At 37.5% G+C, this 26,689-nt stretch overlaps 1 protein-coding gene across 2 annotated transcripts in view; it reads left to right on the forward strand.

The window, feature by feature from the left end:
* Positions 1–26,689, forward strand: part of B3GNTL1 (UDP-GlcNAc:betaGal beta-1,3-N-acetylglucosaminyltransferase like 1) — a 101,120-nt gene that overhangs the window by 13,721 nt on the left and 60,710 nt on the right. For both annotated transcript variants that reach the window (XM_027840338.1, XM_027840344.1), the window contains 3 exons: positions 4,818–4,882; positions 14,052–14,117; positions 21,795–21,890. In XM_027840338.1, coding sequence (XP_027696139.1) covers positions 4,818–4,882; positions 14,052–14,117; positions 21,795–21,890 — 227 coding nt within the window. The remainder of the gene's footprint in view (positions 1–4,817; positions 4,883–14,051; positions 14,118–21,794; positions 21,891–26,689) is intronic.

The raw sequence follows: 26,689 nt of genomic DNA on the forward strand, positions 1-26,689 counted from the left end.
CTAGAGTCAGGAAGACTCATCTTCATGAGTTCAAATCTGGCCTCAGACACTTAGGTGTGTGACCCTAGGCAAGTCACTTAACCCTGTTTACCTCAGTTTCTTCATCTGTAAAATGGGCTGGAGAAGGAAATGTCAAACCACTCCAGTATCTTTGCCAAGAAAACCCCAGTGGGGTTATGAAGAGTTAGACATGACTGAAAACAACTGGACATCAAAAAGAAGCTTGGGAAGTCATTAGTCAGATCAGAGGAGGGAGAGCATTGTAGGGAATAGCCTGGGAGGCTAGCCACAGAAAATGCCTAGACCCAAGAGATGGAGAGTCTTGTTGTTGGAATAGCCAGGAGGCCAGTGTCCCAGGATTGAAGAGTATATGTTGCGGGAGTAAGTTCTAAGAAGACTCAAAGAAGGGAGGTAGATTATGAAGGGCTTTGAATACCAAAGAGCATTTTGCTTTTGATCGTACAGGCAATAGATCACTGGCATTTATTGAGTAGAGGTTTGATATGGTTAGACCTGTGTTTTAGGAATATCACTGTAGTGGCTGAGTAGAGGATGGATTAGAGTGGGGAGAGACTTGAGACAATCTGACCTACCACCTGGTCATTACAATAGTCCAGGCATGAGGAGATGAGGGCCTGCAGTAGAGTAGTGGCAGAGACGAAAAGGGGGCATATGTGAGAGATGTTGCAAAGGTGAAATTGACAAGCTTTGTCAACAGATTGGCTATGGGGAGTGAGAGATGGTGAGGAGTAAAGGTTGATTCCTGGGTTGCAAGCCTGAGGGACTGGGGTAGGAGGGGAGGTTTAGGGAAAAATATAATGACTTCTGTTTTGTACATATTGAGTTTAAGATGTCTACTGGAATCCAGTTCAGGATGTCTGAAAGGCAGTTGTGAGATTGGAGGTTTGCAGAGAGATTGGAGTAGTATGGATAGATTTGAGAATCATCAGCATAGAGATAGCAGTTAAATCCATGGAAGCCAATGGGATTACCAAGTGAAGAAATATATATAGAGAAGAGAAGGCAAGGCCCAGGACAGAACCCTGAGACACATCTACAGTTAGATGGCATGACCATAAGGAAGATCTAGCAAAGAAGAGAGATAAGGAGCAGTCAGATAGATAGGAAAACCAGATGAGAGTGGTGTCCCAAAAACCCAGAGAGAAAAGAGAAAGTGAGGAGAGAGTGATCAATAGTGTCAAAGGCTGCAGAAAGGCCAAGGAAAATGAGGATTGAGAAAAGGCCACTGGATTTGGCAAGTAAGAGATCAATAGTAACTTTGGAGATACTTTGGAAAACTTTCAGTGATATGGACAATTTAGTCACCCAATTTGCATAATTCCAAATTGCTTTCCAAAGTGGTTATACCAATTCACAGTGCTACTAACATCAATGTACCCATCATCCCATGACTCATACAGCATTAACTATTGCCTTTTTTTGTTATCTTTCCACTAAGCTGTCTCTATCTTTTGAGGATCTTAGTAAAGGTATAATTATCAATATTATAGTTTGAGTGTTCATTTTACTAGAATTATGAACCAGAGATTCCTCATCAGAAGGTATCATGAAGAAAGTAGGGGTTGAGCTGAGACTTGAACCTCTGGTTCAGGATTATGGTAGGAATAAGGGGTTAGGGCATTTGAGGAGGGAATGAACTTGATATGTTTAACAAATATTGAGGAATCTAGCCCAGTTGGGGTAGAGTATTTGTTTTAGGTTATGATAGGAGATGAGATTGGAGGCCAGCTTAGAGCCTTTAATGCTAAAATGGGGGAGGAGGAATAGGAAGGTTATGAAGGGCCTTGAAAGCCAAACAGAGGATTTTTATATTTGATCCTGGAGGTAATATGGAGCCACTGGAGTTTACTGGACCTGTGTTTAGGAAGTTCATTTTAACAGCTGAGTGGAGGATGGATTGGAGTAGAGAGAGACAAGGGAGGGAAAACAACCAGAAGACTATTGCAATAGCAGGCTCCAAGAAGGCCTGCACTAAGTTGGTATCAGTGTCAGAGGAGAGAAGGGGGCATATACAAGAGATATTGGGATGGTAGAAATGACAGGACTTGACAAGGGATTGGATGGAGGGGTGAAAGAGAGTGAAGAGTAGAGGATGACACCCAGGTTGGGAGGCTAAGTAACTCAGAAGATGGTGTTGCCCTCAACAGTAATAGGGAAATTAGGAAAAGGGGAGGATCTTTGGGGAAAGCTGAGTTCAGTTTTGGACATATTAAGTTGAAAGTGTCTATGGGATACCCAGTTTGAAGTGTCTGATGGTCAGTTGGAGATGTGAAACTGGAGGTCAGAAGAAAGGTCAAAACTGTACAAGTAAATCTCAGTTTCATGTGTGTAAAAAGATAATTTATACCATGATAGCTGATGAGATCACCAAGTGAAGTAATATAGAGAGAGAAGAGAAGAGACACTAGGACAGAGTCTTAGAAAGGTGATAAGGCTCTGAATTCCATTATTGGCTGTGTGAGTGAGAGCAGAGGACAGATATCAGAGTTGTTTTGAAGGCAGAATCAACAAGTTTTGACAACTGGACAGATAAAGGCAACTTAATGACAAAGCTAGAAACAGATGATAGGATTCTTGATTTAGCCCATGACTTGATGACTCAAACATTTCTGCTTCTGTCCTAATTTAACAATGGTATTTTACCCTATTAAACCTAAGCAGAAAAATGGTATCGAGTACTCTTTAGATAATATGGACAAATCAACTTCAGGTCGTCTTTTGGTGTAGACAGCTCTAGTTATCTGCCAGTTCAGCTATGGAAAATTTAGATCGCTGTGTATCAAGAAAGACAAGGAGACAAAATTCTTATATGCTACATACAAAACTATTACTGTCAATGAATGAATAAGAAATGATAAAGCATTTATTACTTACTGGGTGCCAAACACTCCACTATGCACTAGGGATAAAAACAGTTTACATTCTAACTTCCAGCACTCGAAAGTTAAGTGGTAAGGCACATGGAAAAACCCAGAAGGCTTGAAGATGCAGTGATAGTGCCAAATGTCTACATGGTAGAGGCAGAGCAAATGATAAGATCTGGAGGACCATATGAGACAGTGGTAGGGTAAATGGTAAGACCAGGCTGTCCTCAAAGTTGCTAACACCCATCTCTTCTTCTTCTTCTTTTTTTTAATTTGGTTAGGCAGTGGGGTTAAGTGACTTGCCCAGGGTCACACAGCTAGTGAGTGTTATGTGTCTGAGGCCGGATTTGAACTCAGGTCCTCCTGAATCCAGGGCCAATGCTCTATCTACTGCACCACCTAACTGCCCCCTGACACCCATCTCTTCTAAGCCAGTAGTCAAGTGGTCTGCTAGGTGCCTCAGTTAGAGAAGGTGAAGGGGGAATTTTCATTCATGTTGTCTGCCATGATAAAAATATAAACTTTCAAGAGCAAGGATTTTTCCTTTATTATTTTCAGCACTTAGCATAATTCTTGGCACATAGTAGGCACTTAATAAATATTGATGTCACTTCTTTGCATAAAAATATCTAATGAGTCCCCATAACATACAGAATAAAAGTCCTGCCTGGTATTCAAGACATTTGACAGTCCGTCTTTACCTACTTTTCTAATTTTATCTCCCACTACTGTAACCAAATTAGTCTGTTCTTTAACACACACACACACACACACACACACACCCCCAATCTCTGTATCTTTTCTCAAATTGTTTCCCTGACCAGAATTGTTTTCCCTGCCTTGTTTCTGCTCATTGAGATCTTTCCCATTTTAAGTTTTACTTCTTCTAGAAATTCTTGAAATAGGAATAATGATGTAAGGAAAGTGTGATACAGAGTGCTGGATTTGGAATCAGGAAGACTCTAGTTCAAATCTTGTCTTAGTCACTTACTAGCTGTCTGACCCTGGGCAAACCACTCAACCTTTCTCAGCCTCTGTTTCCTCATCTATAAAATGGGAATAATATTAACATTTAGTTCCTAGGGTTGTTGTGTAGATCAAATGAGATAACATGTGTAAAACACTTTGCAAACTTTAGAGCACTATATAAATGCTAGCAATTATTATTATTGTTGTTCTGTCCCACAGTTATTTTTCTTTATGAATTCATGTAGCACTATTAATCTACATTTTATACTTCATCACTTGCTGCCTTGTTTTTGCTTAGCTTTCCTAAGAATGTGTTTTTACTTTGCAAATAGGTTATAAATTCCTTGAGATCAGGGACTTTTTTCCTATTTCTTTTGTCTCTCCAATAGTGTCTAGCATAGTGCTATATACATAATATGTGCTTAATAATTTTTATTAAATGAGAGACTGAATTGTACTTGATTCAATCTATTAATTTTTTCTTATGTCATCCTAATTTACTTTACAACTGAATACATAGAGAAGTACACGTATGCTATTAATGGCAAAGCTTACAAGGAGCTTACATTTTAATGGGGATGGGGTGGGAAAGACAACACGTAAAAGGAGACTGAGGTTGGTCACCCTGCACAAGTTTCTTCCTAGTCCAGCTTAGGAGGAGGAGTTGAGGAAGGGGATGGTAGTCGTACGCTGGCATGATAGTTTAGAGTCAGGAGCAGAACTTGGAGAGGACTGAAGGCATGACTGGTCTGGGCATTTTCCTTAAAAGGGAGGTTCTGGGAGGAACCAACCAAAGGAAAACCTAGTATTTCTTTTCCCTTTTTATTTTTCTCCCTTCTATTCCCTCATCTGTTTTCAACCAGGTGTATTAATTTGACATTCTCTATATGACATATTTAGCTTTTTGAAAGCAAATAGCTATAGAAATCTAATAATAAGAAGTGTTTATCTTTTTCTCAACAGTTGGATTTTCTAAAAATCAAGCCATAGCACAGAGTTCCGGGTCTTACCTTTGTTTTTTGGATTCGGTGAGTAAGCTTTTGTTTTGTGAATTAAGCACTTATTTATTTTAGTTACTTAGTTAAAATGCCTTATCAAAAAAGTACTGCCATGAATTAAAAAAAATTGACATATTTTATTGTTATACAAGACAATGGTCAAAGAAGCATTTGAACAAACCCCTTACAAAACACATTCTTCCTCCAGTTCTCCATCCTTTCCACTCCCAAATAATTTATTGACTGTTAAAGGAAAAGAGTTGATGTTTCAGGGAAGGCAATCAGTAAATATTTTTAAAGTGTCTACTAAGGTGTGGGTGTACAAAGAAAGGCAAAAGACAACCCCTGCTCTTAAGGTGCTCAGTCTAATGGGGATATAATATGCAAACAACTATATACAAATAAGATATATATCTATAGAATACTTGGAAATAATCGACAGAGGGAAGGCACTAGCATTAGGGGAGATCTGGAAAGGCTTCTTGTAGTAAAGGGGATTTTAACTGGAAGTCCAGGAAAGCCAGGAGGAGGAGATGAGGGGTAGAGTATTCCAGCCATAGGGGGCAACGAGTAAAAATGCCTACAGTTGGGAGATGGAGTGTCTTATATGAGGAACAACAAGGATATTAGAGTCACTGGATAGCAGAGTATGTGGCAGGGAAGTTATAAGATGTAAGAAACCTGGAAAGGTGGTAGGGTAGGGAGCAGGTTATAAAGGGCTTTGAAAGCAAACAGAATTTTATATTTGATCCTGGAGGTAATAGGTAGCCTCTGAAGTTTATTGAGTAGTGAATGGTCATATGGTTAGACCTGGGGTTTAACTGAATACAGGGTGAGCTGGAGTAGGAAGAAACTTGTGCAGGGAGAACAACAGTGGGCTACTGCAGTAGTCTAGGAGTGAGGTGATGACGGGGTTGCACTAAGGTTGTGTCAGTGTCAGAAGAGAGAAGGGAGCATATGTGAGAGGTATTATAAAGATAAAATTGACAGGCTTTGTCAACAGATTGGATGTGAGACTTGGAGCAGTGAGACAGAGTAAGGAATTGAGGATGACACCTAGTTTGGGAGTCTGGGTGCCTGGGAGAATAGTGGTACCCTCAACAGTTAATAGGAAAATTAGGAAGAAAGGGAGGTTTGGGAGATGAAGATGAGTTCAGTCTTGATTTTAGAATGTCTCTGAGGCATCCTGCTCGAGAAGTCCAATAGACAGTTGGACAGTAAGTAGATTTGAGAATCATCAACATAGAGATGATAATTGAATCTATGGAAGCTGATGAAATCCTCAAGTGAAAGTATAGAGGGAGGGGCAGCTAGGTGGCACAGTGGATAGAGTACCGACCCTGAAGTCAAGAGGACCTGAGTTCAAATCCGGCCTCAGACTAAACACTTGACACTTACTAGCTGTGTGACCCTGGGCAAGTCACTTAACCCCAATTGCCTTTAAAAAAGAAAGAAAGAAAGAAAGAAAGTATAGAGGGAGAAGAAAAGTGGAACCAGGAAAAATCCCTGTGGGAAACTCAAAGTTAGCAGGCATGAACTAGAAAAGATTGAGCAAAGGAGCAGTGATCCAGTAGGTAGGAGGAGAGCCAGGAGAGAACAGAGTCACAAAAACCTGGAGAGAAGAGGGTAATCAGCAGTATCAAAGGCTGCAAAGAAGTCAAGAAGGATGAGGATTGAGAAAAGACCATTAGATTTGACAATCAAGAGATTTTAGGAAAGCAGATTTCAGAGTGTTTGAAGAAACAGGTGGGGTTAAAATTATTCCAGTTAAATAAGCCCAGGAGTAATGGGCATGCACTTGGCTTCATTCCTTTGGAGTCTGTAATGCACCCAGTAACCTCTTCATCAGGAAAATCATCATTCTATGAGATTGCATTAACCTTGGTACTTACACTTCATCAGTACCCTCATTCTCTGCCTCTTTCATTGAAGGGCTGGAGGATGGAGTAAAAAGCTTCTCACAAAAACCTCCATTTAAAGAGGGTTCCCAGGCCAGCCATCTCTTTATTTCCTAGCTGGTTGCAGTTCTTTGAACTCCATTATTCCCCTGAGCCAGTGCCTTCTCTCTTCCTTGCACTCTTTCCCTCTGAATTTCAGCTTCCTTTTGTGTGTTGTCATCTTCTGTTCAAGTATAAGTTCCTTGAGGGCAGGGACTATCTTTGTGAAAATTTATACCCCTAGTACTAAGCTGCTATGTGCCTGGCACTTAGTAGGCACTTAATAAATGTTTATAGACTGATTGAAAACTGTTCTGTTGAAGAGGAAAAAAATGGAATTTTGGGTGAAGAAATTGATGTGGGTAGACAGGGAACACAACCAACCAACTTAAATTTTCAAAAGAAATGTACAGATGATAGAGGCAATGCCATGTAACAGAAAATTTACATAACAGCATGACATGGGAGTATCGAGATTGCTAAAGCTCAATGAACTGAGACTGGTGAAGGACTCTCAAGGACAACAACAAGAAGGAGACTTTAAAAAGTTATATTAGGTGAGAAAGGAGGACCAAAGAAGGAGGAGGACTTTTCTTTGGGGGTAGATGGAATAACTGACCACAGAGAGAAGGAGGAGTTGCTGAATTCTTATTTTGCTTGTTTTTTCTGCAAAGGAGAATGACCTTTTCACTAGGAATGACAGAACAAAAATGATTAATAGGGAGTTCATCCCTGAGATAAGTAAGGAGGTAGTAAAGAGATAGCAAAGTAAAGTTAACTGCCCTTCAAGACACCTGGCCCACAAGAATTACATCCTTTGATCCTGAAATAACTGGCAGGTGTGATTGCTGAGACAATATCTGTGATATTGAAAGTGGTGGGCGAAGGAGCAGAGGGTGCTAAGAATTAATTATATAGTTTTTATATATTTGACTGTGGGTACTCTAAATGTGAGTTCCTTGTCCAATGATCAATTAATGGACATTGATGGAGGACCTGAAATATATCCATCTTGACATTCGTGGGATAAACAAAATCTGAAGAAAGAAGTGGCAGATAAATATAAAGATGGTATACAGGTATACTTTGGAGAGGTAAAGAATGGAGTTGGTATAGTAGGTTTTATCATATATCCAAAAGCTAATATTTCATAGGACCTTTGGTTATCATGTATTGTAAAATTAGTAAGTATTTGCAAAAAAGAGAAGGGAAGAAGGGAGGGGAACGATTTTGTTAAGTGGCTACTATGTACATGATATTGTGTTAAGTGCTTTTTTGTGAGTACAGTTTAATATTTTTGAAAAGATATAAAGATATTTGTTAAAAAATGAAAAAGAAGTGTGATAAAAAAACCAGTTTCAAAGGATGCTGTACTTTGGCTTTTTTTCTCCTACTTAATAGTATTTTATTTTTTTCCAATTACTTATAAAGATAGTTTTCAACATTCACTTTTACAAGATTTTGAGTTCCAAATTTTTTTCTTCCTCCCTCTCCCCTTCCCAAGATGGCATACAGTCTGATAAAGGCTATCCATATTCAATCATATTAAACATATTTCCACATTAGTCATGTTGTAAAAGAAGAATCAGAACAAAAGAGAAAAACCATGAGAAAGAAACAAAAACAATAACAAAAAGGAGAAAACAGTATGTTTCAATCTTGATTTAGACTCCATAGGTCTTTCTCTGGATGTGGACAGCATTTTCCATCATGAATCCTTTGGAATTGTCTTAGATCATTACTTTGAGTTGGTCATCTGTGCTAAGTGCTTTACAAATATTTTTTAATTAGATCCTCACAACCACCCTGTGAAGTAGGTGCTATTATTATCTCCATTTTAGATTTGAGGAAACTTGATGTCACACAGCCAGTAAGTGTCTGAGGCCCAATGTGAACTCAGAGCTTCCTGACTCTAGGCCTGATGCTCTATCCACTGTGCCACCTAACTGCCCGACAGATGTTAATGCTTCTTCTTTAATGTCATTTCCACCGGTAAAAATCATATCATTTTCTGATGTTGAACCATTTGACAATGCCAGGGACTTTGGTTGTCAGAAATTTATTTTCTGGCTGTAGCACTGCAGGAGGAGTTGCCAGGCTTCATCTCCTTATTAATATACGGTGCTGGAAGCATTGTTATTCTCATTGTTATTGTTATTGAGTTGTCTCCATTAGGGTCTGAAAAGTAATGGTCAATCAGTCAATAAACATTAATTAAGTGCCTACTATGTGTTACATTGTGCTAAGCGCTAGAGATACAAAGAAAGGCAAAAGACTGTCTCTGCCTCTCAAGGAGCTCATAATTAATAGGGGAAGACAATACATGAAAAGGTAGGAGACAACCATACTGTATAGGGAATAGAGGACCATCTCCAGTCATCCTGATCTGTATCTTGCCACTGGACCCAGGTGGCTTTGGAGGACAAAGTGAGGCTGATGACTTTGCATAGCCCTCCCTCATTTAAATCCAATTCACTTGCATGTCATGGTATCACCTCCCTGATGTCGTGGTCCTCTTCAAGAATGAAGGACAAACAACAGGGAATAAGAGTAGTTGGTCTGCTGACTCAGGATTTGAGTGGGCTTATTATAGGGATCTTCAGGACATTCATCTACCCATCTTCAGGGTCGCAAGTAATGAGGCCTCTCTCCCAGTGCAGGGTAAGCAAAGGCTCATCCAGTATTCTGATCTTGGCCATCTTAGTAGTGATAGATGTATGCCAAGAAATAGGATGAGGATAGTCATGTATCAGAATACATATTCAGGGAAGGTTGAGAGATATGTGTAGGGAGAAGAAGGGAGCAGGGATTCAGCAAATCAGTTAATAAGTTTCGATAGTAAATTAAAGTTGTGTCACAAGACAATTACAAGATAGACCCCAGGTCAGAAAATGGAGTCTAAGAAATATCAAAGGATCAGACAGCAATATATGTTTCTACTGCAGAGCTGGTGAAATCACAAAGAGAGTGTAGGAAGAGAAGAGGGCCTAGGAGAGAGCCTTTTGGGTTACCTATGGTTAGGAGATTGGACATGGCTCAGTCTATTAAAGGAAACTGAGGAAACTGAGGAATGACCAGACAGCTAGAGAGAGAACTATGTGATGAAAACTCAGAAGAATGTGTGATAGAAAAAGATTTTGGTCATCAGAGTTAAATGCTGCATAGAGATCAGGTAAGTAAAATGCTAAGAAAAGACCACTGCATTTCTCAATTAAGACACCAATGGCAACTTTTAGGGGAGCAATTTTGATTGAATTGTGAGTTTGCAGCGCAGTTTTCAAAGATTCAAATGGTTATTGAGAGGAGAGTAAGTAAAGGCAATGAGTGTCTGAGAGAGAGAAGAAAGTTGGTAAGACAGAACTTAGGTGTTGCTGTTAAGGTTCTAATGAGAGGCAAGAATGTGCCAACTGTGTGAGAATGGTTTTCCATGGGAGTTAGTCACCAGAGCCACTAACTAGCTAGAACAATAAAATCCTGCTTCTCAAAAGTATGAAAAGAAGGAAGAAATTTGCAGTGATCCCCAAGGCTAGTCTGTGCTCTCAAGTTTAGGCTGTTCTCTCATCTAGAAGAGCTGGAAAAAGAATGTTTTTCCATTCTTTAATTTATTGAGGAGAATAAATCAAACCATTAGTTTTAATTGTAATCCTGTGTATTTAATTTTAAAACATTCTGATAAGAAATTCATAGGTTTTTACATACTGAGTATATAACACACACACAAAAAGGTTAAGCACTCCTGCTTAAAAGAAATTGACTTGCTTCAGTATGGGGAAAAAAAGAAGAAACAGGAAGAGGTGAGGGCAATGTTGACTTCTATCAGGAGTTTGGTGAGAATAACACTTGAGATGGGAAAAAGGATCACTGTAACACTTTAAACTAAAACAGACATGAGGCTGTTCCCAAAGGTGGAAGGACCTAGCCCATCTCAAAAAAAAATTGTAGCTTTTTGTTTTCTTATGGGTGATGATGTGAATCTATAGAGTCTGAAATTTGAAAATTATCTAAGAGTGGTCAAAAGGAGAAGAGATAAATAGATGACTTTGTATGAAGGGGTAGTAAAGCGCCCATTTGTCAGCTTGTTAATAGAGAAACCAGCTGTCTTCTGCAGCATGTTATCTAGAATGTATCCCTAAGACTTGCCAGATTGGATTAAAAACTATTTACTTTTGGTGATTCACATGGCTAAAAATGGTTCTGCCAGAAGGAATCTAGAAAGCTCTGCTAAAAATTATGAAGTGTTGCATAAGAAACAGTAGCACAGCTAATATTTTCATCGCTGCTACTGAATAAAGGCAGTAGTTTCAGAATATTGAGGCAGATTTTTCTAGTGAATAGTTTTGTTAAGAAAGTAATGTCCAAAAACAGGATTTATATTTCTAGACCATAAATAAATATATTGTTAAAGTGTAACATTTAAATATTTATTTATTTAAAAATATGTAAATATTTAACAAAATATTGTTAAAATATAACAATAATGGATGATTTTCACTGAGCCTAAATAGCTTGCTTAATTCTGCAGGAACTGTTTTATTTTTGTTTCATTTCCCTGGTATCTAATACAGTGCCTTGTAAGTAAAAGGCACATAGTAATATTTGTCAAATTTGTTGAGTAGGAGATTTTCCAAGATAATTAGTTTATCTTTTGCTATTTACCTTGGCCTGAAAATGATTTCCAGTTCTAGTGCAGTGATTTCCACTTTGTGGTTTATGAGCTCCTTGGGGACTTGTGATCATTGTTTAAGGGGTTTACACTAAAACCTCGTTAATGAAGACTTAAGTAGTATGTAATTGCCCAATTTTTCCTGTGTCAATGAGTTTATGCATGTTTGAAGCATTATATGTTTGTTTCTGTAGTAATTTGAAACCATCATGATCACATATACAGTGATTTTGGTGTTTGTACAGTGAATTACATAATACTCTGACCACTTCTGACTAAGTGCAGTGTATTCTTGAAGTTTCTCAATCGGTCATCAAATTGTTTCCAATCCGCTACAAAGGTTCAACATTTGAGCACAAACTGATTCCCAACATGTGGTCAAGTAAATGTGCATGTTCTTTTTTATATTCTGTACACTGAACCAGAATAACTCCTTTGTTCTCTTTTGTTACCCTGTAATCATACCTCATCATCTGTGTAATAATTAATCAAGTTATTAGGAATATTTTGAGTTCTTGAAGCACAGATGTCAGACTACTTGAAAACCATGATTGCTGGACATGAGCATTACAAATCATCATGAGCAAATGTTCTGCAGAAACAAACTTTATGTTGCCTTTCATTGCAATATGTAGGCTATTTTCCAATTTAAATTTACCCACTTATGTTACTATTCCTATCTCTGGTGGATTTTCAAGTGGATTGGTAACTGTACTAAGTTACTGGGGAAAGTTTCTATATTTGAAGCTAGTGTACCAGAGGTAAAAGAGAATAAAATTACATCTGAAGAGGTTCTTTCCTTACAGAGGTTAGTCTATGTAAAAACACTGTTAAAAATGAAGTAATGTATGCTGTTAAGTACATTTATTAGTCAGCAGAAAAGTTAATATTTTATATTGTAAGTAGCTATTCATTTTCATTGATTGATTAGGTGGCTAAAAATGAAATATGAATTTCTATCTCTCAACAAAAGAGCATGTAAAATTTTCCTATCATTTTCTGTCACGTTTATGGGACCAAACATTTTTACTTTGTTCTTATTTTAAATCAAAATCTAGATATAAAGTAAATCTGGTTAGATTTAAGACTGTGTTTGATGTTGAACCAAATATTGCACATCTTTGTTCAAATGAAAAAGGCCAGTATTGACATTGTTTATGCATGATTATTATATTAAATATTTTCCATGTTTTAACTATTTCTTTAAAATGTTACTTATGGGGGCAGCTAGGTGGTGCAGTGGATAGAACGCCGGCCTTCAAGTCAGGAGGACCTGAGTTCAAATCCAGTCTCAGACCAAAAACTTGACACTTACTAGCTGTGTGACCCTAGGCAAGTCACTTAACCCCAGTTGCCTCGCCAAAAAAATAAAAATGTTACTTATGTTCGACAATATTTGTAAAGGAATTTAATATGAAGTCAAGCATGTTAGTTCTTGCTAGATTACCTTTGAAAATTGTTACAGAATATTGCGTATAAAATGTTATAATTATTTTATAATTAGTTTTATAATCTTATAATTATGTGGAATAAAATTTTGTATTTTATTGTAATTATGTAATATAAATTTTGTGTCAGAGCTTTGAGGGGTAAAAATTATTGTTATTGTTAGCACTTAAAAGAGTATTATGAGTAGTATTTTAAATTATCCTGGGACTTTATACCACATTTTTTTTTGTTATTGTTTATGAAAAAGGTTCATGGAACAAAAAACATTGGGAACCACTGAAATATCCTTTCAGAGGGTATTTAATTCCATTGAAATTGAGGAGGTGACAACTTGAGGGCAAACAATAGATAGTCAAAGATGTTATTCTGTGGGATGTGAAGCAAGAGGTAGAATTCTCAACCCCCTTCCCCATAGGATCCCTAAAGATGTTTAACAGGATTTGGGCATTATGATTAGGTGTAGTTTTTAGGGCAATAATGCTGCATTTCACATTTTGGATAGTATAGGAATCTTAAGGTGTTAGAATTCTTTATTGTAAAATGCTATCCTATTTTAGCAATAGTACTGTGGATATATAGGATAAAACATCAGTAGAGATACTTTGCTGTTAGTTCAGTTAAAAAAAAAATCTGCATTTAATTTGTTGCTTGTCCATAGGAACAGAAGGAATGGGTTGAATGAAATTATAGTAGGTTAAGCATATTCTCATTCATTTTATATCTGAAATCATTGACATTGTTTCTTTTATTAATTAGAGTTTCATAAAATAGGAGAAAAATTTGAAAAAAAATAACCACACAGTGATAATAGTTTTTCATAGACTTGCATAATGCTAAAACTGGAAGGGATTTTGGAGATTATTTAATTTCACTTCCTTATTTTACATATGAATATACGGAAGACCAAAGAGATTGATTTTTTACTGATTTAAAATTTTTTGTTTATTCTATAATGTAGTAAAATGGTTTTCCTGAATCTATGATTTAATTGGTTTAGGGAATTCTTGATGAGTAAACTCCTTTGGTGAGTGTAGGTTGGCACCAGATCTACAAGTCTGAGAGATTAGTGAAGTGATGGCCAAATAAATAACTTTAATGTGTGGGTAAGTATAATATGTTGGTCTTTTTAATAGTATGCTATTTATTATAGGATGATGTGATGATGCCTCAGAGGGTGAGATTGCAATACAAAGCTGCCATTCAACATCCAAACAGTGTAAGTATCCTTTTTCTATGTCATGATTAACTTTTAATAAAGTGATTACTAATATTTTTTTGAATTAAGTTCATTTTTTGCAATAATCAAAACGGGGTTTACCTGGTTAATGAGTCAGTGGGAAAATTTTCTTTAATTGATAACATTTTTCTTGCATTGAGTATAAGTATATATTGAGATTGGCTTTAATCCACAAGATAAATTTGTGGATCTGAGTTGCTGTACAAGAATTGTTGGTTTAAATTGGTACAAAAGCTTCTTTGAAACCAGTGTGGCAAGAGGTGGAAAAGCTAAGAAAACATGATATATAACAATCTATCAATAGATTATAAATAGCATGTATAGTTTCAATTATTTTTTGTGTGATTATTGTAAAACCTCTTTTATTCACCTAAGTTAAATTTTGACATTACAGAATAAATTCTTCCATCTTTTCTTAAGGATCATCATCACAGTGAGATTTTCCTCTTTAAAAAAAATCCTATCAGATGATCTGGTCTAGAGAAATATAACTTATGAGATGTCTTCTAGAAATAAACTTGATGAGGTTGAAGAATTTTTGCAGAGCTGAGACTATTTGACCTTCTGTTCCCACAACCATTGATTTACTCTCTTCAGTCCCCGTTTAATTAAAGAAATTATCTACATTTACAAAAGATAAGATGGATGCATAGATGAATGAATGAATGAATGAATGAATGAATGAATGAATGAATGAATGAATAGGCACTTATCAAGGGCTACTGTGTCCCATACAGTGTTCCAAATGCTGGGGATACAAATAAAAAAAATTGAGACTGCTAAAAAATACATGTATTTCTCAGCACAACATAGAATATTTACAAAAATTGACCATTTGTTAGGACACAGATATTACAAACAAATGTAAAAAGACAGAAATAGTAAACACATCCTTTACAGATTATAATAAAATAAAAATAGTTATCATTTCAGTGGGCAGGACAAAAGACATAGACTCAAATGAAGACTTAGCAATGAAATCTTTAGAGTGGATCAAAGGACAAATCACAGAAACAGTAAAAGTGAAAGGAAATGATAATGAAGAAACAGTGACCAAAATTTTTGGAATACAACTAGAGTTCTCAGGAGAAAAATCATTTCCTTTATACCATATATTAACAAACTATTTATACATATATAAAAAAACCAGTTGTCATTTCTCAGTAGATAAGTGATCAAAAGATATGAACAAAAATTCTTTTTTTTTTAATGGTAATTTTTTATTTATTTTTTTGTTTTCAACATTTACTTCCATAAGATTTTGAGTTCCAAATTTTCACCCCATCTCACCCCTTCCCCTGCCCCAAGATGGCATGCGTTCTAAATACTCGTTCCCCTAGTCTGCCTTCCCTTCTATCTCTTCCCCTGTTCTCATATCCCCTTCCCCTTTAATTTTCCTGTAGGGCAGGATGGATTTCTGTACCCCATTTCCTGTATTTCTTATTTCCCAGTTGCATGTGAAAACTTCTTTTTTTAAACATGTATTTTTAAAACTTTGGGTTCCAAATTTTCTCCCTTCCTCCCTCCCCACCCACCCTCATTGAAAAGGCAAGCAACTCAATATAGGTTATACATGTGCAGTTATGCAAAACTCTTCCATAGTAGACATGCCATGAAAAACTAACTCTGTTTCCCTTAATCCTGTCCTGCCCCCCCATTTATTCTATTCTTTCTTTTGACCCTGTCCCTCCTCAGAAGTATTTGCTTCTGATTACTCCCTTTCCCAATGTTCCCTCCTCTCTATCATTCCCCTACTCTCTTGTCCCCTTCCCCCCCGCCATTTTCCTGTAGGGTAAGACAGATTTTCACACCCAATTGAGTGTGTATGTTATTCCCTCCTTAAGTCAAATCCTATGAGAATAAGATTCCCTCATTCCCTCTCACCTTTCCCCCTTTTCCCCTCCATTGTAAGAGCCTTTTCTTTTCTTTTTTTTTTTGTAGGATAATTTACCCCATTCTACCTCTCCCTTTCTCCTTCTCCTAGTATAATCCTCTCTCACCCCTTAATTTTATTCTCCAGGTATGACCCCTTCATTTTCAACTCACCCTGTGCCCTCTATCTATCTATATCTATATATATGTACATATAATTTTTTCCCCTCCAACTACCCTAATACTGACAGAGTTCTCATGAGTTACAAATATCATCTTTCCATGCAGGAATGTAAAGAGTTCAACCTTAATAAGTCTCTTATGATTTTCTCTTCCCTGTTTACCTCTTCATGTTCCACTCGAGTCTTGTATTTGAAAATCAAATTTTCTATTCAACTCTGGTCTTTTCATCAAGAGTGCTTGAAAGTCCTCTATTTCACTGAATGACCATTTTTTCCCCTGCAGGATTATACCCAGTTTTGCTGGGTAGGTGATTCTTGGTTGTAATCCTATCTCCTTTGCTCTCTGGAATATTATATTCCGTGCTCTGTAGTCCGTTAATGTAGAAGCTGCTAAATCTTGTGTTATCCTGATTGTGTTTCCACAATACTTGAATTGTATCTTTCTGGCTGCTTGTAATATTTTCTCCTTGACCTGGGAACTCTGGAATTTGGCTACAATATTCCTAGGAGTTTTCCTTTGGGGATCTCTTTCAGGAGGAGATTGGTGGATTCTTTCAATTTCTATTTTGCCCCCTGGTTCTAAAATATCAGGACAGTTTTCCTGGATAATTTCTTGAAAGATGATGTCTAGGCTCTTTTTTTGATCATAGCTTTCAGATAGTCCAATGATTTTTAAATTCTCTCTCCTGGATCTATTTTCCAGGTCAGTTGTTTTTCCAATGAGATATTGCACATTATTTTCCAATTTTTCATTCTTTTCTTATAAAGTCATTGTGTCTTGATTTCTCATAAAATCACTAGCTTCCAATTGCTCTATTCTAATTTTTAAGGAAGTATTTTCTTCAGTAAGCTTTTGGACTTCCTTTTCCATTTGGCCAATTTTGCTTTTTAGGGCATTCTTCTCCTCATTGGCTTTTTGGACTTCTTTTGCCATTTGGGTTAGGCTATTTTTTAAGGTGTTATTTTTTTCAGTATTTTTTTGGGTCTCCTTTAGCAAACTGTTGACTTCTTTTTCATGATTTTCTTGCATCACTCTCAGTTTTTCCTCTACTTCTCTTACTTTCTTCTCAAAATCCCTTTTGAGCTCTTCCAAGGCCTAGGACTGAGTCATATTCTTCTTGGAGGCTTTGGATGTAGGAGCTTTGGCTTTGTTGTCTTCTTCTGGTTGTATGTTTTTATCCTCTTTGTCACCAAAGTAAGATAATATAGTCTGACTCTTTTTGCTCTGCCTACTCATGATCCCGGCCAATTACTTGAGTTTTAAACTCTTTGTTAAGGTAAAAGTCTGCTTCCAATGTGAAGAGTGTACTGTCCCAAGCTTTGAGGGTTTGTACAGCTGTTTTCAGAGGTACTTCTAGGGACCTGTAAATTTTCAGTTCTTCCAAGGTGTTATGATAAGGGGTGAGGTGTTTCCTTTCCACAGCCACAACAAGTTCCCCCACACCAGCGTTCCTCCTAGTCCCAGGACTGCCCCTCAGAACTGTGACCCAGATCCAAGCACTGGTAAAGCATGAGATTCCTGCCTCAGCACTGGCAAAGAGATCCTTGTAATCCGCCTCTGATCAGCCACTTGATTCCCCCTCGGTTTGTGGGCTGGAAGCTCAGGAAACAGTTGCTGCCCCAGGCCATGCTCCTGCTGGAGACTTGCTGCTGAGACCTAGCTCCTCTCTTAACCACAGTCACAGACTTTTCCCACTGACCTTCCAAGTTGTCTTTGGCGTTCATGGGTTGAGAAGTCTGGAAACCGCCACAGCTACCCGCGATTCAGTCCTCTGAGGCTTGCTCCAGAGTCGCAGTGGCCTGCACGCCCATGCCACACTGCCACACTGCGCTCCTCTCCCACCCCAGCGCGATATACCTTTCTGATCAACCATCCAGGCTGTCTTTGGCTGGAAATTTGTTTCACTCTATCTTTTTGTGGGTTGTGCTGCTTTAGAATTTGTTTAGAGCCATTTTTTTAGGTATTTGGAGGGCTTTGGGAGAGAGCTCAAGACTGTCACTGCTTTCCCTCTGCCATCTTGGCTCCACCCCCCTGAACAAAAAATTCTTAAAAGAATTGTGAAGTGAAGAATACTAATAATAGTTACTAATAATAAGAGAAATGTAAAACAAGACAACCCTGTCATTTGAGTTCACACCTTACAAATTGGCAAAGATGAAAAAAAGTGAAAGAGAGATTGTGGGAAATATGCACACTGGTGCGTTGTTGCTTGAGCTGTGAATTTGATCCTTTTGGAAAGAAATTTGTAATTTTGCCAACAAAGTAATTAAATGCACATACCCTGACCCAGAAAGAAGAAAGTTCCTATATACACTAAAATATTTGTAGTAGCACTTTTTTTGGTAGGAAACAAACCAGGTGCCCATCATTTGGGGAATGGCTACACAAATTATGGTACATGAATGTAATGAAATATTACTGTGTTGTAAGAAATGATAAATGAGATGAATATAAAGAAACACGGAAAGATCTACATGAAGTGTTGCAGATTGAAGTAAACAATTTTTTTTAAAAAAAAGCACAATACACACATTTTCTACAAAAATGTAAAGAGAAAGATCAGCCACATACTCCAAAATTCAAAAGTCAGTGTTGCAAAATTTAAAAGAACAAATAAAAAGAGCTAAAACAAGACATTTCTACCTCATCCCTTTGCAGAAGTGGGAGTAGAGGGAAGAATACTGGTGAAATTGTGATGTTGTAAAAAAAAAAAATGACATCAATTAAAACTTACTAGTCAATAATAGTTAATAGTCAGCAAACATCCAGTGCCTACCATGTGCCAGGCATTGTGCTGAGTGCTAGGGATATGAATAAAAAGAAAGACTAAGGAACATACAATCTGCTGGGGGGAAGAAAACAGAAGGAAGCTGAAAAGGAAGGGGTTAGGGAAAAGGAAGAAAAGAAGGTATCTAGTACAGTGATATGAAAGAAAATATAAAGAATTCTAAAAGCAGTATAGCTGGTAGGAAATGGGAGGAAGACTATGCTGGTCCTCCTCCCAAGAACCCTTGGCTCTGCCCTCCATACAGAGGATCTAATCAGAGGGAATGAGGATATTGCTAAAATGTGAAGACCAAAGCTGAGTTCAAGTCAGTCAATACACATTTATTAAGTGCCTCCAATGTGCCAGGCACTGTGCTAAGTGTTGAAGATACAAAGAAAGGTAAAAGACAGCTCCTGCTCTTAAGGGGTTTATAGTCAAATGGGGGAATCAACATGCAAATAACTATATTATATAGGGTAAGTTGGAAATAATCAACAGGGAAGGCACTAGAATTTGGAAAGGCTTCTTTAGGAGGTGGTATTTTAGCTAGGACTTGAAGGAAGCTAGAGAACCAGGTGGCAGAGATGAAGAGGGAAAACATTCTATACATGGGGAACAGCCATTGAAAATGGCCAGAGTTGGGAGATGGAGTGTTTATTTGAGGAACTGCAAGAAAGCCAGTGTCACTAGCAAAGAGTAAGTAAGGGATAGAAGGAACATGTGTAAGGTATAAGAACACTGGAAAGATGTGGGGGGGAGGGGTGAGGTTATGAAGGGCTTTGAAATGTCATATTTGATCTTGAATGTGATTGGTAGCTAGTAGAGTTTATTGAGTAGGGAAATGACATAGTCAGACTTGGGTTTTAGGAAGGTCTCTGATGGCTGAGTGGAGGATAGACTAGAGTGGAATTTGTGGTAGGGAGACCAATGAGCAGGCTATGTCCAGACATGATGTGATGAAGGCTTGTTTCAAGGTGGTAGCAATGTCAGAGGAGAGAAGGGAGCATATGTGAAAGATGTTATAAAGGTGAAATCTAGTCTTTACAACAGATTGGATATGGAATGAGAGAGTGAGGAGTTGAGGATGACACCTAGTTTGAGAGCCTGAGGGACTGGGAGCATGGTGATATCTTTGACAGTAATAAAGGGGTTTGAGTGGAGAGATGACGCATTCAATATTGGACATGTTGAGTTCAAGATATCTACAGGACATCTATTTTGAGATACCTAATAGGCAGTTGGAGATACAAAAGTGGAGATCAAGAGAAAGGTGAGGGCTGAATAAGTAGATATGAGAAGCATCAGCATAAAAATGTTAATCAAATCCAGGGGAACTGAAGAGATTGCTAAATGAAATGGTATAGAAGGAAAAGAGAAGAGAAACCAGGTTAGAGGCTGGATGATGATCCAGTGAAGGAGACTAAGAAGTCTGACAAGTAAGATGAGAACTAGGATGGAGTAGTGTCACAAAGACCTAGAGAAAAGAGCATTCAAGAAAAGAGGATGACAAGTCAAGAAGAATGTGGATTAAGAAAAAACCATTTGATTTGTGGCAAATTGAAAGAACAGTTTCAGTTGAATGATGAAGTTGGAAGCTTAAACTGGAAAGATTTGAGAGACTGAGAGGAAAGGAAATGGAAGCATCTATTGCAGATAGCCTTCTCGAAGACTTTAGCAGCAAAAGGGAGGCAATATATAGGATGATAGCTAGTGGAGATGGATCAAGTGAGAGTTTTTTGAGGATGGAGGAGACATGGGTGTGTTTACAGGAACTAATGAAGCAGCAAGGAGATAGGGAGAGATTGAAAACAGTGGAGATGTTAAAGGGGGTCATCTCTTAGAAAAGAAGGAATGGAATAGAATCACTTAATAGAGGAGTGTGCCTGGCAAGGAGCAACTATTTGTTCATATGAGATAGAGGTGAAAGAGATAGTGGCAGAAAGTGCTATGAGATGAGGAGGAATGGACAAGGGGAAAAGAAGGAACTTTATTTTTCAACAGTAATAAACTAATCTGTCCTGTGGAAAAAAATAAATGGAAAGTTATTTAGAATTATAAACCACGAAGATATGCCAAATTTTTTTATATCAGTGGTATTTGGAACTGAGATTTTTTTACATTCTTTTAGGTATTCACTGGATATATTATTGAAAATTTCTTGGAAGGAAATAGAAAATTACAGCTGTTGAAGTAAAGCTTGTTAATTTGAATTTATGTGTGACAGCTTTTTATTACAGTAAAGACTTCATAATTCCTTCATTTCTTGTGTGTATACATTAATAAATTGTCATCTTGGATAATAAGAACTAATACCATAGCACTGTAAGTTACAAAACCTACACGTACTATGTCTGTTGATCTTATAATTATAATACCCCAATGGGTCTCAGGGGGTTGGTTTGAGGATCTGGTAAAAATTGACTCCTTTCTGTAGCAGTCTTAATGTGTGTGGTTTGTTTTTTTTTTTTTAATAAATTTAAAATCTTAGCACTTTAAAAGCATTGTGACAAATATCCCATACTCCATATATGAGAGCACCAAATTTTAAAATTATATTAATAAGAAGCCATTGAAAATGCATACATTTAGATGGTTTATAATAAATATTAATAATAAATAATTCATAAATAATAAAAATTATTAGTAAACCATAAAATTTGGAAGCTGCTGCATTCTTTATGTTATGACATCAAACAGAGAAATATCACAAAACTTTGGAAAGCCCGAGAATATTCTTTTATACTGATTTTAATTTAAAATATTTTGCTATCTGTATATGATTTATTATATACAAACTATGTACTTTCTTTTGTTCAATTTCATTTAAAATATAGATTATAGGGTGCCAAGTGAAGAGAGAACCCCCGAACTCAACTGAGCGCTATACTCGTTGGATCAATAATCTAACATCTGAACAACTTATCACTCAGGTATTTAGCATTTTATCTTTTTTATTTATCTATGCAGGTAGTCCTTGTTAGTAGATAGTGTCCTAGGAACTGTGTGTTAAAATGCATTGCCAGGTGATACCCTAACTGTGTCCTAATTCTGTATATACTTTGAAAGGTTGAGGGGGTAAAGGAAGTGTTGAGAAGGTGGCACCCTCTGGTGGAAGTGACTCTTTACTTTGAAATTTAAGGGTCTGCAGGAGGTGGTAAAATCCTTATCTTTTGCCACTTCCAAGTGTTTCTTTGGTTATAGTGACTTCTTTATTGTTTTAAGACAAAGACGTGAAGGCAAGAGAAAGATATTATGAAGGAGAGAGGGCAAGTTGAGGAGACTGTAAAAGAAAAGGCTTTTGTTTGTGTGTATTCAGACATAACCAGAAGCCATTGATGAGCAATTAAAGTGAATGGAAATCAATAAACAAGCATGTTTAATACCTACTATGTGCTAGCATTGATTAGATATTAGGGATACAAATACAAAATGTGAAACAATCCCTGCTCTCAAAGAGGTAACATTCTATTGGTGGACATAGCATATACACATATTACTATATGAGGAACAAATATTTACAGAATAAATAGAGGTTAATTAAATATAAGGAGAACGATAACATATGGGGGGATCAGAAAAGGGCAGAGAAAGTGATGTTTGAGCTGGGTTTTTGAAATAAGTGAGGGATTTTGTGAGGCAGAAATGAGGAAGGGCATTCCAAGCATAGGGGATGTCCAGTGCAAAAGAATGGATACAGGAAATGCAGATTTTTATTAGTCATTGTTGAATGAATACAGTATCCAGAAGTGGGGAGCCTCATGTAGTTCACATTTTATGTTACTCTGAAATTTTACAGTTTAGTTCTCTAATCTATATTTATCCAGGTATGGACCTGGACATAAATATTGATATGATATAGAAATACCAAAAAGCATCCATATTTAGGTTTTACTTTGTTTTATAATAACCATGGTAATTTTTTTTTATCTGATCTGTTATTTTATAGGTAAGAAGCTCCTAGTAAGGTCAGGTGAGAAATCCCTGATCCTCCAAAAACATTCCATCTGGAATTAGAGATTCACCAGTCTGATAAGAATAGAAAGAATCATCTCTTGACTCCCTTACCCAACCCAGGAATCCACAGAGGGATGGACACTCAGAGTCCTGCAGAAATTCTGGAATGGAAAAGCCAGGGTAGATTGAGGACTCAGCACAAAGGACAGAATCCAGGTGGCCCCTGGAGGCTTTAAACTTTTTTGCCTTAACTTAAGGCCACTCCAGTCTTTCTTCAAGGCCCATGGCTCCAGGAGCCCAACCAGAGAGAGCAACTATGATGTGTTTCACCTGAGTAGAAGCACTCCCTGTTTCAACATATGACCTGCCTGAATTAGTGACCAAGCTCAACCTAATCAGAGCCTTCCCTAAGCCCATGGCTGTTAGAACCCAGCAAGAGAGAAACCTCAGGGTGTTTGGAGCAGGTCCAAAAAGATGCTAGTGGCCCTAGCCTAGCTAGGTATGGGAGAAAAGTCATAGGCAAAATCCAACTTGAGTAGTTTCTGAAGATTGGAGGCCTGGAGGAGGCCCTGAGCCCAGCAGCAGAAGGGAGGAAACCCAGGAAGAGTCTATAGCAGGAATAGGTCCTGTAATCTTTGGACAACATGAACTCCACCAGGTAGAGCCTATCACTATATTCAGGACCAGGCAGACCTTGCCCATGCCTCTCACTTTCAGGGTTTGACACAAACTCAGACTCCTCAAACTAGATACTTAGGTAGATGATATGAACAAACCAAGCAAAAAACTGAACACCATGAGGAAATACATTGATTTGAGAGATGCCTAAGGGATAAACCCTGAAGAAAATAGCAGCCCTACAAGAAATCCTAGTAAAACCTCAGAGAAAGAAATGCCCTGGCTACAGAGACTGCAGAAATAGCTAGAAGAAATGAAACAAAAAGTACAGAATGGAGAAAGCTAGGGAAGCAATATTGGCAAGGAAAATTGATAATTTAGAACAAATTATATAAAATCTGGCTGAGCACTATTTTATGTGATTGCATGCACTGTCACTCTATGCAGGGCAAGCTGCTTGCTTTCTTTTACCCCTCCTCACAGTGAGATGCAGGTTGGGGGTGAGAGTTGAGTTCTGTTGCTTGTTGCCACAGAATGGTGGAGTGAAGTCAGGAGAATTGTTGGTAGATAGCAGCAGCAATAGAATTGCTTAATGGATTCCAGAGTGTAAGTCCTTGGGTACTGTTGTGCAAGGTAGGGACTGATGGGGGAGAGGATGCTGAGTGTGTGTTAGGTATTAGCCTTCTCTGCAATTAATTCATTGAGTTTGGTTTCTTTGTGTCTTAACCTATGGAGACAGCATCAATTTTTTATCTTTTCATTCTGATTTAGGAAAAGTTTGAGAGTTTGTAAGAATTGGAAAAAATGTCTAGTCTTCCATCTTGTTGGTTATGTCAGCCCCACACTCTTGCTTTCTCCTGACAGAGTCTTTCAAGCTATATGTGTCTGTGGTCTTTTGCTTATCTTAGCCTGCTGACTATTATGGCAGTTCCCTTTCCTTTTGCATGTAGTCCTAGCTTATCTTAGGCTGTTCTGGGGTAGAAATCACTGTAGTTTCTCGTTGGATTTCTTGGATCATTATTTGGTCTGCTGTGAATTACAGGTTTTTGCTGCGGTAGGTATATGGAATGTAGGTATCTGCCTCCATTTAGTTCAGAGTGCTTATACATTCTAATAGGGAGAGTTAACGCATAAAGAACAGGAGTGTCCAGGGAGTGGTGAAGTTATCCAGGTTAGGTCGTGAAGATCTAGTTGGAACGTGTGTATAAGTTAAGACACCTAATAATAACACTGCTGAATTGGCTCATTTCTCCATGTAGGTATATTTATTACTTGTCTGGACTTACATGATTTAGTTAAGATAAGTTACTGTTTCTCAAAGATTGATGAATTTGATTGTTGGCTTGCTCTGCTTTGGACATAGGGTAATATTACAATGTCATAATTAGTAATAAACATTTAAAATATTTTTAGACTTTTGTCCATTTATAGTGAATTTGAGAAGACAAATTTAAGATGATGAGTGATTTGGTAGGGACGAGAAGATAGATATGATATTCCAGTGTGTCCACACAGCATATCCTGAACTAATATGGTGACCAGAATGGAGTGGGCAGTTATAGGTCTAGATGTGGATAGATAGATAGATAGATAGATAGATAGATAGATAGATAGATAGATAGATATAGATATGTAACTAGGAAAGCAGTTAAAGGTCTAGATGGGTGCATAACATATATACTTGTTATCAGTTTAATCTTCATAAAACATCATTTTCATGATGTCTCCACTCTGCCCAAGAACCGTTAATTTATTTAGTCTGATGCATTCACCTGTCACCCTTTAATTCAGTTAATTCAGTTACATCACTGTATCCCCCATATTAGATTGATAAAATAAAAATTCTGCCTTCCTTCATTTCTCATGTAAGCATGATCTGTCATCCTTCAACCTTTTAACAGGTCAATATTTCCTATGCCCCTTTATGTAACTTTACTTCTTTGTTTTTACTTTGAAACTTTATGGCTTTTAAAAAAAAAGATTATTCCTTAGGGAATCAGAGTTGGTTGGTTGGTTGTCCTTCCTGGTTGTTGTCCTTCATTCTCAAAGAGGACCAAAATGACATTACTATGTTGGAGTCAAGGTACAGTGTGTCTGACCATGGCTGATCAGACCAATATAAGCTTGAACAGCTCTACCACAGGTCAGGTACAAATAGTCCACATGAAGATTTGGAGTAGAAATGTCTCTAAGTTTGCTCATCTCACGTTCCTTTTGAACTACTACAATTCTGTTTTGTTCATAGAACACAGTGTTTTCTTTGCTCCTGTGACCGTTTTGACCTGTCAAGCCTGCTACTGAATTCTACTTTTTGTGATTTACATATGCAAAAAATGATAGTGTTGTAATTAATTTAGAAAGCTTTTCTAAAGATTATGAAGTCTTAAGTAAGAAATTTAAAACCTTAGAAGGTATATGTAGAATTTTGGGATATGAACATCTGGGTAAGAAGATGGTATCTAAGAAGAATTTTTAGATTTCTAAACAATGGCTTAAAATATAGGAATGAATGCCTCCTGGCTGGAGTGGAATGCCTAAGTAAAAATGTATGTAACTAGAATCTTATAAATAAAATCAAAAAGATTTTACACTGAAAAGAAAGAACAAGAGAGAAAAATTTAGTTATAGGATGTCAGAGCTAGAAAGGACAAATTTGTTTCTATAAAACCATCTTCTAGTTCCTGATGACTTGAATGCCAACTGTGCCAATATCCAAACTGTTGCCAAGCCACGTCAATTTCACTTTTGCTACATTTCCTGAATATGCCCTCTTCTCTGATACTGCCACCTCAGGCCCTCATCACCTCTTGCTTGGGTTATTGCAATGTCCTGCTGAGGGATTTGCCTGCCTCAAGTCTCTCCCCACTCCAATCTATCCTCCATTCAGCCACTAAAATGATTTTCCTTAAATGCAGGTCTGATCATGTCACCTTCCTACTCGGTAAACTCCAGTGGCTTCCTATTGCCTCCAGGACAAAATGATCTTTTTGTAATTCAAGGTCCTTCATAACCTAGTCCCCTCTTACCTTTCCAGTCTTCTTACACTTTACTCCCCAGCATGGACTCTTTGATCCAGTAATGCTGGCCTTCTGGCTGTTCTATGAACAAGAAACTCCACCTTCAGCTCCAAGCATTTTCTGTGGCTATTCTCCATGCT

The sequence above is a fragment of the Vombatus ursinus genome, unplaced genomic scaffold (assembly GCF_900497805.2).
Source record: "Vombatus ursinus unplaced genomic scaffold, bare-nosed wombat genome assembly UNPS02004704.1, whole genome shotgun sequence".
In the NCBI taxonomy this organism is placed as follows: Eukaryota; Metazoa; Chordata; class Mammalia; order Diprotodontia; family Vombatidae; genus Vombatus; species Vombatus ursinus.